Here is a 14,572-nt window from a genome sequence, read left to right on the forward strand (position 1 = left end):
GTGAAACTTTTTTCACATGCAAACATTGTTGTATTGAGTAAATTTGAAGTTTTTCTTAGCTTTAAGATAAAAATTTTTATCCCCTACTTGGCACAGTGAAATCTACCTCCACCTTCCGGCATGCCGAAAGGGATTTTTTTTTTTAATATAAATACAGGAAATACAATAACATACAAAAGATAAAATAGTAAATCATATTGTTATATTCACCAATTTTTTTTTTTTTTTTATATGGCATCGACTTCTAAGATCATTAGCCCTTGTCACATTCTTTAAAAGAAGTTTAGATCACCATCAGTTTTGTCATATGTAAGGAGATAAAAGGCCCTTACATTTTATTTAAAAACACCAAAATACACAAAACATTTATAATTTGTTATTCGTGAGTGACCAATTCTAAGTCTGGTCATAGCCACTTGTTCTCGGTGAGTCAGCATCATGTCGCTTTTCCATTTATATGTAGTTTTAACTGACTAGTTTTGAATTTAATCTTTTCCAATCAGTACTATACCTGTTTCTCATTGTATTAATTAGACAATTTTTAATATCTGCCACTCGTGCAGGAATTATATCCAAGTTATCACAGACTGTCGCCTTTCTGGCAGCTTCGTCTGCATTTTCATTCCCTGCAATACCAGCATACCCTGAAGTCCATACAAAATACACATTGCTGTCCTCATTGATTTAAAATGTACAAAATGGATAGGATGTTTGCAATAAGGATGTTCTTGTCCTGAATTGCAGTAAGTGCACTTAGAGTCGGAAAATATTAGCACTCTCTCTTCACAGTAGTGTTCCGAGTAGCAAAGAGCTTGCTGTGTGGCAGTAAGTTCTGCCGTGTAATCACTGGCCATATCTGGCAGTTTCCAAAAATGGGCTTCTCCATTTACATAAACGGAGCATCCTACACCATGTTCGGTTTTAGAACCATCAGTATAAATTTTAATGTATTCTTTGTAAGTAATGACAGTTGATAAAAATTCCTGTTGGATGATTACTGCTGGCTTCTTTTTTATTTCTTTCTGACAGAGATCCAGTCTTGTATTTACCGCTGGTAAAACCCATGGCGGTATTTCACTTGTAGAAATTGCTAATATCTCTGGTAAAGTAATTTCACATTTTCTTGTCAATTCATGATACATTATTCTGGCAGGTCTGGAATAGGTAGCACGATGTTCATATAATGCAGCCAAAGGATGATTGTTGAATATTTTATTATTTGAATGGTTAGGAAAGGTCCACATGTTTGCTGCATATCTTAGCAATAGGATCTCTCTTCTACAATGTAGTGACATTAGATTCCGTCTTCTGTACAAGTCTGTCACCGGACTTGTACAGAATGTACCTGTCGTATATCTTATTCCACTGTTATGTATTACATCTAACTTTCTTAAATGCGACTTCCTAGTGGATGAATATAAAGTACATCTGTAGTTGAGTTTCAATTGAACCAATGCTTTAAACAGCCTCACTAGTATTTCTTTATTTGAACCCCAATTGATGTTGGATAAACATTTAATAATGTTTAGGGCTTTTTTGCATCTATCACTCAAGTCCTGTATATGTAATCCATATGTAAGGGATTTATCCAGTAACAAATCTAAAAATTTCACATCCTTATACTCTATTGGATTGTCGTCGATGGTCAAAACAGGACTTCAGTGAGAAATTCTCTTCCTACAGAAATGTACACAGCACATTTTTTCTAGTGAAAATTTGAATCCATTATTCCTTGCAACTTTGTTAAGGGCGTTAATCGCTGCTTGTAATTTGTACTTCACCATAGCTGTCATGTTGCTGGCATACACAACTGCCAGAGTTTATCAGTAAAAGTGTCTATGTCAACATAGACACTTTTGCTAATTTCTTGCGAAATGGCTAATATTAGTTTATTGATGGCAATTGTGAACAAGGTATCGCTCAACGGCGAGCCTTGTGGTATACAATTTTCCAATCTTTTTCCTGATGAATATTCGTTGTTGATGCATACTTAGAAAGTACGGTCCTTCATATAGTTGCTGAGTAAAACTGGCAGATTGCCACAAATGCCCCATTCATGCATTTGTAGCATTATTCCATGTCACCAGGTCATATTGAATGCCTTCTGCAAATCAAAGAAGACTCCGACACAATGTTTTCTTGTGATAACGCTGTTGTATATGATGTTCTCTAAGTTGATCATTAGTAGAGTGACATTGCCGAAAATCTGCTTGATTTGAGGATAAGAGAATTTCTTTTTCTAAAATCCAAACGAGTCGATTATTTATCATTTTTTTAAATATTTTTCCCATAGCGCATGTCAAAGAAATAGGACGGTAACTATTGGAATCTGTCGAATTAATATCTTTCTTTGGCACTGGAACAATATGTGCTTTTTTCCACTGCTGTGGGTACATCCCATTCCATCATATCCGATTGTATAGTTCTAACAATCTACATTTTGCAGTGGTGTTCAGCTGCCTGATCATGTCATAATGAATTTCATCTGGACCAGCAGCTGTATTGCCGGCTCTCTCCAACGCTATCACAAGTTCTATTTTAAAAGGTACATTATATGAATAACTTATTTCAGTTCTGAAATTTAGTAGATCTTCAGGTTCTGTATTATGCATTTTAAAATATTCATCGTAGTTAGCCATCTTACTAGCTTCTTCAAAATAACTGGCCAGTAGCTCTGCAATTTTGTATGATGTATCTTTAACATCATTTTCATATTGAAGGCAAGTTATGGGAACAAAGCATGCATTCTTAAAGTTGTCTTCACTTTCTTCCAAACATCTCATGCAGTTGTGTTTCTGTCAATGGACGACATGTATTTCTGCCAGGATCGTTTTTTAGAATCTATCATAAGTCTTTTTGCATATGTCCTGTATTTTTTAAACGCAATTAGATTTTCTAGTGTTGGACTTTCTTAAAAGCATTATACACTTTTTTCTTTCTTTTAATAGCTTCACTTATTTCATCATTCCACCACAGAATGGGTTACTTCTTGAGTTTCCCAGATGTTTTGGGAATATATCTTGATGCCGAGACACGTACAGCATTAGTTATAGCGCCGACATCGGCTTCAATATCTCCAGTTGTTTCAGGGAGTATCATCCTAGCTGTGAAGCTCGTCCAATCGACCTTATCAAACAGCCATCTTTTGGAGATGGGATATATTTTTCTTGTAACATCAGTTACAATTTGCACCAGAAAATGATCATTTCCATGTAGATCTTCTAAAATATGGAAAGTGTAACTCGGTGTTATCGACCCACAGTGCTAGATCTATACAAGACATTAATCCATTTCTGGCATTGAAAAAAGTTCTTGAACCATCATTTAAGCATTTAAGCATAATCAGAATTCAGCAGGAATTTTTCCAATTCTCTTCCACAGGGATCTACTCAATCCAACCCCCAAAGAGAATTATGTGCATTGAAGTCATCCACCAGTAGTAAGGGCAGGAGAATCTGATCAATTAAGTGTGCTATGTCATCTCCTTCTAATCAAAATTCAGCAAGTATATGCTGCACATAGTGACCTGAAGCAGACTCTTCATTCTGATTGCGACTGCTTGTAGATTTGTATTTAGATCAACAGCTTCGATGGTAGCTCTAGTCGATGTTAATATGGCTACTCCACCTCTAACTCTTATGTTTGGCGGTTGATCTTGCCGAAATGAATCGTATCTTCTTAATTGGAAATTTTTATTTCTACAGAAATGTGTTTCTTCCAGGCATATACAAATTGGGTCTACATCATGTAACAAGCATTGGAGGTCATGGATGTTTGACAAATATCCATTATTGTTCCACTGAAGAGTCAACTAACTAACGTTCAGTTATTTTATTGTCTGGGTTTGCCTTTTGGCCATGCTTTTCTCCTCTTCTTTTTCAATCTACAAACGGCTTCATGTTTGTTTATATTGTGTCGCCCGTATAGCTACTGGCCTCTGAATCGGAGACCATCGAAGCCGCAGATGACAATAGACATGGATCGGCACCTGGTTTAGGTCCCGATTGAGAGGTGGGAACCTGGGAGACCCCATGTAGGAGCTGCACCAGTCACCGCCTCAGGCAGGGGTGACACAAGCCCTGCATATGTGGTTTTTTGTGGCCTCTGTGGTTTAGAGGCCTTGGTTGCAGGAGGCTCAGGAGCCTCTGTAACATGCTGCGAAGCAGTCATTTTCTTCGCACTATCATCCAATATTACGCAAACAGACATGGCCCTCTGGCTTGGTGTCTTGTTTTCTTCTGATTAAAAGCACTTTTGTTTTTCGTTGAGATGTCTTCAGGAGGCTGTATTGTTGTTATTGATGGCTTCACGGTTAAATGAAGACTGAAAGACTTCATTTTACTTTCTATTATCCTTTCAATCATACTAGCCAAAGTGGGCACAAGTTTACTAAGAAGTTGGTTTTCATCGACACTGGCTGGAGCAGGAGCAGGAGCAGGAACAGCAGCTGCAGCCTGAGCATAAGTTGTTGTTGCTCTAGGCTTGCGGGCGTTAACAATTCTCTTTGCTTCAAGGCAGCTGAATTTCTGCAGGGTTTTTACTTCCTGCACAGCTACTTCATCTTTGTAAACAGGACAGTTTCGGGATCTGTATGAATGCTGTCCTTTACAATTTACAAATAATGGGGATCTTTACATGGTTCCCCCTCATGAATCTTTTCACCACACAAGCATATTTGCAGTCTCTCACATCTGGCAGTGGTGTGGCCAAAATGTTGGCACTTGAATGTTGGATTCCTGCACAAACTTCAGGGCTGGTAGGTTAAAGGTGAAGACACGAGAAGCGAAGGTAGAACAACTTCGCCGTTTCTTCTCATGTTCAACCTGCGACACTCTATCACTCCTTGTGGTGTCAATTCCTGAACCGTTTCCTGCTCTGTGCAGTTCAGAAGATCCTGACAGACCACAACACCCTTTGAAGTATTGAGTATGCTGTACGAATTGACATCCACAGCAAAATTGCCAATATTCTTGAGCCCTAGGATCTTTTGCGATTGTGCATCATTAGTAGTCTCCACATGAAGTCCATTATAAATTTTTCTTATTTCTTTAATGGGCCTCCAGCACATTTAGTTATTTCTTGAACATTGAAAAAAGCACTTACCCTTGAGAAATTTCCATCACCTTTCATAAATACCAAATACTTTGGTTGTGGTATATTACTCCTGAAAAAAGTTCTTTGCAAGCTCTTAGCCTAATTTTCTAGCCGTCTTGACTCAGTACTCTTTCTCAGTTTCACCTCAGGTAAAACGGTTCAGGTAAATGGTTCTAAACGAGGGTGTTTCTGTGAACCCTCTGCCACGTTTGATGTTTGACCAGGATGCATGGTTCTATCCCTTCTGTATCAGAGCTTAGTCATCGGGGTACACCCCCACTTCAGGTCTACCAACCCTGGAAGTCTGATCCAGTACTCCAGTGAAATCAGCATATGTCTTGGCAGAGAGGGAAGAGGAGTCTCTGCACTGACTCCAGGCCTGACACTGAAGTTTTTAGGGCTCCCATGCGCCAACATTCATGGGCACCTTAACTACATGCTTGCCATTGCGGGGTGCATGTGGAGAGCGGAAGGACCTACGTTACACACTTCAACCCTGGCCACCACATTGCCAGCTCTAAAGGTGGTGTGAATCCATCTCTTTAATCATTAAGTTTTTCATATCTGCAGGTGGCTGAAAAACCAGTCTTTGTGTTACGGCCTGTAGGAGGAATTAGGTCAAAGAAAATTCAATATCCGAGGAAAAACTCAGAGCCCAGTTAGCCAGTATTACAAATAGTAGATATGTACAGCTGTTTCCACCCTGATCATGGAACGTAGATGTTATGCTCCAGATGTGGGGATTATCTACCCCAGGGCAATATTGTATTATTATTGTACAATTATATTGTAATAAATACAATAGTAACTATACTGTTAATAGGCACCAACCAGCAGAAAGACAAAACCCTTTTTCGCTGGTGGAAGTATTAAAAATGTATTTAAAAATACATTTCTAACATATTTAGTATTTTTAGTAATAAAAATACTAAATATTCATTTTTAGATATGAATGAAGAAGTAATAATGTATTATGAATGAGTACAACATTAAAAGAAAAAATGAAAGTGAAAATTTTTAAATGTACAGCATGCCCAGGAAGTAACTGCACAATTGATGTCATCAATGCAAGGGACAAACACAAAAGAAATGTATAATGTACAGTGGTAACATTTTAAGTTCACCAAGCAATAATGCTTACTTTGATAAAAACTTTTTTCAATTGCACAGCATTAAAGATAAGCTTCAAAGAGTATGAACACCAACCCAGTTGAATAAATGTGCTGCTGTTGCTGAATCCAATGAAACATATATAGGGTAATCCTCCAACAAAATGACCTTGTAAATGAACAGCTGAAGTAGACTGAGATAATTAACTTACTGCAGTCGGTGCACCAGAGAGCTACTCTTCCGAGCAAAAGAACAACAGCCTCATTTTATAAAAGATTAATGAAAAAATCCACCATAAATCATGATATAGGTCAAAATGACATCACATTTTATGAGGTTGTGGACATTCATTGGTGAAAGCATGACTTAAAATAAAAAAAGCTTGAAGAAAAATATCTCATGGGATGAATACAGTTTCAGCATGATGGAGCACCCTTAGACTTCCTCTACCTAAGCATTCCTAAATCAAAAGTTTCCTGGCCGCTAGACTGGATGTGGTACTCCGTATTACTGTTTTTGTTATTTTCGGCACTAAGAAATCCCTATCTTAATGAAAAAAATAATTTATGTGAGGTATTATCAAGATACATGTAGCTTAATATTGTTACAACATAAGTAAAGAATTTGTGTTATGCCGTGATTTCAACACAACTGCACTCAAACTTCTTAATAGGACACAAGAAGGTGCTTTTACTAATCCGCACAACATGAAGGTGGACCCTCTAAAAAATTAATTGGTCAAAATGACAGATACATGTGTTATGAAATTAATTAATTACTATAAATACCCTAATCCTATCACCTGCAGCACAGAGGCTTCCCAGTATCATGTATAATATAATTATTCTGCAGATAAGGTGTATTTTAATAAAATTTTTTGAAATATTCTCTGTAAAATTTCAATTCTAATTTAAATTTCCCAATTTTACAAAATAATTTTTTAAGAAGAGAATAATCAAAAAGATTAATACCACAAATTAAATTCAGAAATAATAAAAGTTTTATACTAAATAACAATGAAGACATACAGAGAACTAGTAAGTAGTATAACTTATCAATGAGGTGAAGATAGAAAATGTAAAATTCTGAAGAAATATGAAAAAGAAAAAACATTTTGAACAGGGTCCAATTACAAATATTAAAGACCAGAAATAATATAAGATACAAGTAACAACAGATAGTTTTAAATACATACCAACTGCATTGATAATTTTAACAGAGTTATCTGAAGCTAGCGATGATTTAGAAACAGCATGAAAGAAACACTTTGTAAATAAATGTGATCTCTGTACTATCATACTGTTATATATAATACTCAAACTCTGAAACATACCAATAAACAAATTAAAATTTAATAATTACCCAATTTTTATTCAAAGTACCTCAATTAATAAAAAAAGTCTATTTTTTTTTTTTTTTTTTTTACTTCTGTCATTCTCTTTTAACAAAGTAAACTAAAGAGAAATAAGTGATGGTTATTCTAACAAGTATTTAAAAAATTGCACACGCCTAAGAAGGAGGGTACATACCTTATGCATAAGTAAATTTTATGTTAATCTATTTGTAAGATGTAAACACTATACACACTTATCAATTAGGTACCTATGCCTTTGTGTTGTATCAGGTATATAATTTCTCAAAGATGAACGCATGTAAAAACTTATTTTGCATATCATAAAAAAGTGTAATTCAGTAGAACTTTCCCTGTCTGCAGTTTATAGTAAGTCAACAATATCATGTTTAACTTCTACATCTTTAGAGACTGGAATTGTCAAAAAAAGGCTCGAGTTGACCATCAATATTAATTCCATAAGTTCTTTAGTACATAAAAAATATTTAATTTGCTTATATAAAAAATCTCTAAAAAACTGTTCTAACAAACTGAATTACAGACTTTACATTTTGAGGACTTAAACAAATTTTAAATTGTATACCTACCACACTGACGTTCATGAAATGAAACAACTAGTCCAAAAAAAAAACGTTTTTAGCAATTTTTTGATCTTTTGTTAATGAACGATGAAAATCCTTGTTCTTTTGACATATAGTCTTTAGGCATCCTAAAATGATCTCAAGGTGATATTTTTAAACAATATCAATATTCTTTTATTTGATTTTGAGTCACTGCAAAACAAATTTACTGATATAAATTTTAAATATTACCCTTTTTGATCAATTCTGTGAAAAACCTAATTTTAACATTATTTTCACAATTTACTCAAAATAAAGTCTCCTACATAAAAATCTATTACAGTAAAAAGATAACATTATTTAATCTTGCTTTAATTTGGTTTCTATTTCATTACTATATTACAAAAGTAGGCCACATTTTGGCAAAAAATTAACAAGCAAATACATTTTGAAGAAAAAGGTTGATTCAGAATAAACAAAATGTGAATGTGATTTTTATACAGCTTTTCATTTTACAATTTCTATAAATAAAAATTCACAAATACATAATTTTCTTGTGGGGGAAGTTGATGATTAATTTATCACACAAGCTTGAAAATTATATAAGACATTTGCCAGGAAAATTTTGTAGTATGTGAAAAATGCCATGCCTTATCATATATACATTCGAACCAAATAAAAGTTTAGATGTTACCTGTCCAATACAGATGTTGATGGTATTTTTAATAAAATTATATTTTTACAAAACTAATTTTCATAAAAAATGACATGTTTTTTAATTGTTAAATAATTTTTATGTTTAAATATAAAAAATATGTAAAGGTACAATGATATTTTTAATACAATAATTATGCTTTAAAATAATACATGTTTCATAATATTATTATCAATACAGGGCTCGAAAGATTATCATACAAAGGGTACTGAAATCTTTATTGATAAAAATCCTGAAAATATCAGCACCCTCAATTATACTGCAGGCTTACAGATTCCAGAAGAAGAAAGTAAAAATAAAACTTTCATGCAATCATGGAAAAATCAATCAAGTCAATAAATATAAATATCTAGGAGAAATAATTCAAACCAATGGTTTAGTTTGTGCCAATCAAGAAAGAATGAGAAATACGGAATTTGCCTATCAACTTACAAAAGATATTTACACCAAATAGAACACCTCAACAACGGACAAAATCAAGCATTACAATACAGGAATTAAACCAGAAAGACTATACACATTAAAATGCATCTGCAGTTTGAAATCTAATGAAATAATTGCAACAGAAAAAAAAATCCTACGACCAATAAAAACAGATGAAAATGGATACAAATTCATGAATAATAAAGATCTGTATAAATACAATGAAAATGAGAAAATGTTAGATTCCATTAGAAAAAGAAGAGCCAAATTCTTTGGAATTTTTATGAGAATGAACGTTAACAAAATACACAAATAATGAATAAAAGAATAAAAAAAATGAAAATAATATAAAAAATAAAAATAATGAAAATAAAATAAGATTAAAATAAATAAAATAAAAATAAAAATAAAAATAATGAATGAGTCTCACAAAATAAATCTTTAATCACATTTACAACAAAAAAAAAATGGAAATCAGTGGACCTCAGTAGCCCAGAAAGACCTAAAATAAATGAAAATATCTGAAGAAATAACACAAGATAGAAAACCACAGGTTCAGAAAACTGATACAAGATATCAAAACTGGTACAAGAGTTACCAAGAAAAGGAAAATATTAACAGAGAGCATCTGGTTAGAAGAGGAAGGGCAAAAACAAAGCGAAAGAATGAAAAACTATGGGAAAACCAGGAATGAAAAGGGTCAGAAGGAAAGAGAAATGAATGCAAAATGTTGCTTCAGTGTCATCAATAAAAAAAAAAATTATATAATTTCTCATCACTCCATTATATTTTCTTTCAACGTTCTATTTTTAAGCACTAACACAGATACAATCTATATTTCAAAATAAAGTCCAAAATCAAGTTTTGTGAATATGGCTAGAACCGGTAGTAGAAAAATTTTATAAATAAATATTTTTTTGTTACTTAATTTTGCTAAAAGGACCTTAATGACTATAAGTAGTATATTTTGTTTACATTCAGCGCGCGTGAAAAAGATGGTGAGGTTTGAGCACAAGGAGCGGAGCCATAAAGTGGTGGGGGGAGAATCGACCAATCAGCGCACATAAAAAAGATGTTTACATACGGCTGTAATTGCCCCCCACCACTTTACACCCGAATGTAAACAAAATATACTACTACTATATTCACAAAATAACTGATTTTGAGGTCCATTCTACTTTTTATATGATGTTAATTTGCTAACGAAAATGTTAACCAATTTTAAAATGAAAATATCCACATGCCATTATGAAATAGTTATAAAAAGGGGTAAATCTAATTCATAATAAAAGGAAAAATTAATAAATTTTAACATGACAATAAAAACATATATGATTTCCTTTACCTTTTGCATAGTGCTAACTTTTTACATAAATTCTTTATGACCCATCTTTAATTTATCGATTAAGAATAAATTATTATAATTACAACAAAATGTTTGTTCTTCTCTTTACCATTCAAAACAAATTTTCTTGAGAATGTTAAGCATATCTACATGCACACTAAACTGAAGAACATCTGAAACAATACTTCAAAATTATTAATTACAGGTGTTAACAAGAAAAAAATGACCCAACTAGACTTAAAGAATGTTTGAAAAAGAAAGTGAGGACAAGAAAAATATAAATATCAAATGAAAATTAACAAGGAAAAGTCGGTAAACAGATCACTAGATATTAAAGTGTCACAAGGTCGTTAACTAGTAATTTAAGAGAATAATAAAAATACTAATGAGGTACTTTAATTAAATTAGAGTACTTTATTTAAAATTTAAGTAAATTTATTTTTCAGCAAAATCTCTACCAACAATGAAACACTCATCCCATCAATTTATCAGTGCTCTAAAACCTGCTACTGCTGTCAGGATGGCTGTCTCAAACAGAATCAGAAGTCTGACATGTATGAACCAGTATTTCTAAAGGCGATACCTAGTGTTTTTTTCCGAATTGTAGCCCAAAATACCTACAGAATGTAGATAGGTATGTGAATGCACGATAGAGCATTCACACACCATTTAACGCTTGAAACCGGGTAACCAGTGCTTCTTGTAAATTTCAAGACAATGAAAGTATAGCCTTATCAGTTGAAAGTATAATCTTGAATTTCTGGCTATTAGGTAATGAGAAAATTTTCTACTGATCACATTTTGATTCAGTTTAATAGCGATGCATCTATGATTTATCATCAACAACAATACTATTTAACATATCTTCTCCTTAATCTGTGCATGAAGAAGGATTTTGCAAACATTTTATTAATTTTGTATTCTTTACAACAAGAAAAAGAAATAACCAAATAATCAATAATGTTTGTTTCCCCTGGTTGCTGTGTATGTTGTTTCAATTGTGTGGGCAGCCAATGTGAGCACACCTTTCAAAAATTAGATTAGCTTACATTTTATGGAAGCTAAACCATAAGTATACCCAATTGATGTCACTTTCATAATTTAATCAGGTTGAATCATCTTAACCTGCTGTACAGTTGATTCACTTACAATATAACATGACAAATAGGTCAGTTTTTGTCAAAATCATTTGATCACCCTTGAGATATCGAGCCAGGCGTGCACCATTTTAGGCAACAAACACTTTTTACTTTAAATAAAAGACATTTACTTATTGATATTCTTTGCCAAAAATCTGTTTGCCCACAAATAATGCACAATAGCATGTTGCCTTATAACATATGTCCTTGTGAATAATTTAAACTGAGCTACATATGCACGTATTTGCTATCCAACAACTGCAGTCAAATATTATTGAGCTTTTTCTTTGAGCGCTAAGAACACTCTTGCATTATTATTACCTGAATATTATTGAGCTGGAGTGTATACTGTAACCTAATGACACTTAGAATTTTCTCTACTATTTTTAGCTGTCCTACTTCAGAGTGATTAATTTCCTGACTTTCTCCCATATTTAGTAAAAATTAACAGAAATAGACATTTTTATCATAATGGAGCAGAATGGGAAAAACAATGTCATTACCATTAACTGACTGTCACTATGTTACCACAATTAGCTAATAATATCATTTGTAAATTATCATAATGAAATGCAATTTAAACTTTTTTACATAATGGGCCTAGTGAATAAAAAAAAAGTAATCACTCGTGAGTGGTAACTTACCTTAAAAGCATTCAGTTCTCAGTATTGTGTTTGCTTTTAAGCAAACATTGAGTTTAGAGTGAATAAATATTTACTTTTAGGATAAGAGATCATTTGGAAAAGTGTAATATCATTGAAATACTCACAGAAAGTGAATACTCAAATATATGAAGTGCTGCCTTCATTTATCTATAATTTATATTATATGAAGGAACTGAAATTAAAAATGCAACTACCTACCCGATAGGTTAGAAATGAGTTCAACACGCAACCATAACATAACACAAAACAAGAAAAAAGTAAACTTAAAAATAAAACACAACAAAAATACGAAACCTTATAACACAAGAACAAAACCTAAACACAGGAAAGACCAGGCGGGATCCTAAATTCCCTCAGCGATCTGTTCTCTTGCCACGTACCCGATGAAATTTTCAACGATTACCCATTCAGCCAGGTTTTTCAGATTCTCACGGAGATCCAATGTTGACCCGATAATGTTAAGCCAACAAATAATCTCTGTGTGCATAAGTTCGTATTTTGCACATTTGTAAATTACATGGTAAATTACATCATCAAGTTGTCCACAATCTGGACACACACCTGAATCCAGAAGCCCAAATCGTGGAGTCCGTCTCAGAAGGTACAATTGCCAGAAAGAAATTACATCACATACTTGTTAGGGTGAACCCGAGGGGCGCTTGTAAACCAACATCTGGAAAGAGATCATGTATATAACACCCACCCTCTGCCTTATCGCATATGGCCTGCCATAAAGCAGTACCACGCCATTCCATTTTATCTCATGAATTTTTTCTGAAGTCAGTTCACCGGACTTCTTAGCAACATAATGCTGCTGCTTTTCTGACACAATTAAATCTATCAGTTGGCAATCATCAAGATTGCCTCCTGAGAAATAGTACGGTAACCTCTCATTACTGTTAATAATATAAGCCATTGAGCTCTTAATAATATACCCTGATAGCTTTTAAATTTTTGCCTATCAACCCAAACAGGTGCCACATATAGCATAATTACCTTGCACATGCAAGGGCATGTGCAAGTATCACGCAAGGGTATGTAAAGTATCATGCAAGGGCATGGGCATAGTATCCTACATAAGGATGTAGGATACTCATAGTCTTAAAATTAAGACCCCAATCAGGATTGACCACTCGTCGAATACCAAAGAAGGCACAACAGGCCTACTCCAAGACATAATTATAGTGCTTCTTGAACTGCAATCTCTTGTCAACAAACACCCCAAGGTAATTTTGAACTTGAACATATTTAACATGAAGGCTTGACATTGAAACACGAACATGATACCTCACTATCACACGGCCTTTAAGAAACATCATCATGGTCTTCTCCAGGCTGAACGTCGTCTTATTACGTTGATGATCCCACAACTCAAGTATCCTGCACGCATGGGTGGCTTGGAGCTCAAACTCCCTCCACAGGCTTCCTTCGACCAACAGGAGCCCATCTCATTGGCATAAGCCATAATAGGACACCCGCCGGGCAATCTCAGCTGCAGAAAGGAATCAAACTCCACCACCCACAACAATGGACCCAACACGCTGCACTGAGGACAACCCTTGGACAGCGTCTTGCCTACCTCATGCCTGCCCTCACGAAGCCTGGCAGTAACCAATGCCTGGAGTAACTTGGCATTACTCGCAGTTCACTGTCTCTTTTGTAATTGATAAACGACAGATGGCCACCATAGGTTGTTGAAAGCACCGCAGTTGTCCAGGACAATTCCCAGGACATATTCCTTCTCGCTAGCTCTTAGCACACTCATCAGCCAGAGTATGGTGTCCTCAGTACCCTTTCCGGGACAAAACCCGTATTGATTTTCCATCAATAAGATCAGCCTCTGATTTATATGCAGGTACACAACCTTTTCGAAGACCTTACCAATAATCAGCAGGAACATCAAAGGCCTATATGATGAAGTAAAAACGGGATCCATGTTATCCCCTTTAAACAATAATTTAATAATACCCTTCTTCCAACAAACTGGGAAGTATTCTCCAAACAATAATTTGTTAAACACGTGAGTGATTGTTTTCTCACTAACCCTAACCAAGCGACAAGGAGCTCCCCTGTTACTCCATTGAAGCCTGGGACCTTGTCCCTATCGAAACTGCAGATAACTTGACGCACTTCAACATCAGTAATCGTCAAGAACGCTGCACCCCAGCGA

At 34.4% G+C, this 14,572-nt stretch overlaps 1 protein-coding gene across 3 annotated transcripts in view; it reads right to left on the minus strand.

Annotated features, from left to right (window-relative positions):
- ZnT49B (solute carrier family 30 member 9) overlaps positions 1–14,572 on the minus strand; it is a 138,816-nt gene that overhangs the window by 103,216 nt on the left and 21,028 nt on the right. Inside the window, exons 3-4 of one of the 3 annotated variants that reach the window (XM_075356459.1) lie at positions 10,599–10,771; positions 7,400–7,526 (exon numbers count right to left, since the gene is read on the minus strand). In XM_075356459.1, the coding sequence (XP_075212574.1) occupies positions 7,400–7,526; positions 10,599–10,607 (136 nt within the window). In that variant the 5' untranslated portion in view covers positions 10,608–10,771. Of the gene's footprint in view, positions 1–7,399; positions 7,527–10,598; positions 10,783–14,572 lie in introns of all 3 variants that reach the window. The other 2 variants (XM_075356458.1, XM_075356460.1) reach the window with 2 other exon arrangements.

The sequence above is a fragment of the Lycorma delicatula genome, chromosome 2 (genome assembly GCF_047948215.1).
Source record: "Lycorma delicatula isolate Av1 chromosome 2, ASM4794821v1, whole genome shotgun sequence".
In the NCBI taxonomy this organism is placed as follows: Eukaryota; Metazoa; Arthropoda; class Insecta; order Hemiptera; family Fulgoridae; genus Lycorma; species Lycorma delicatula.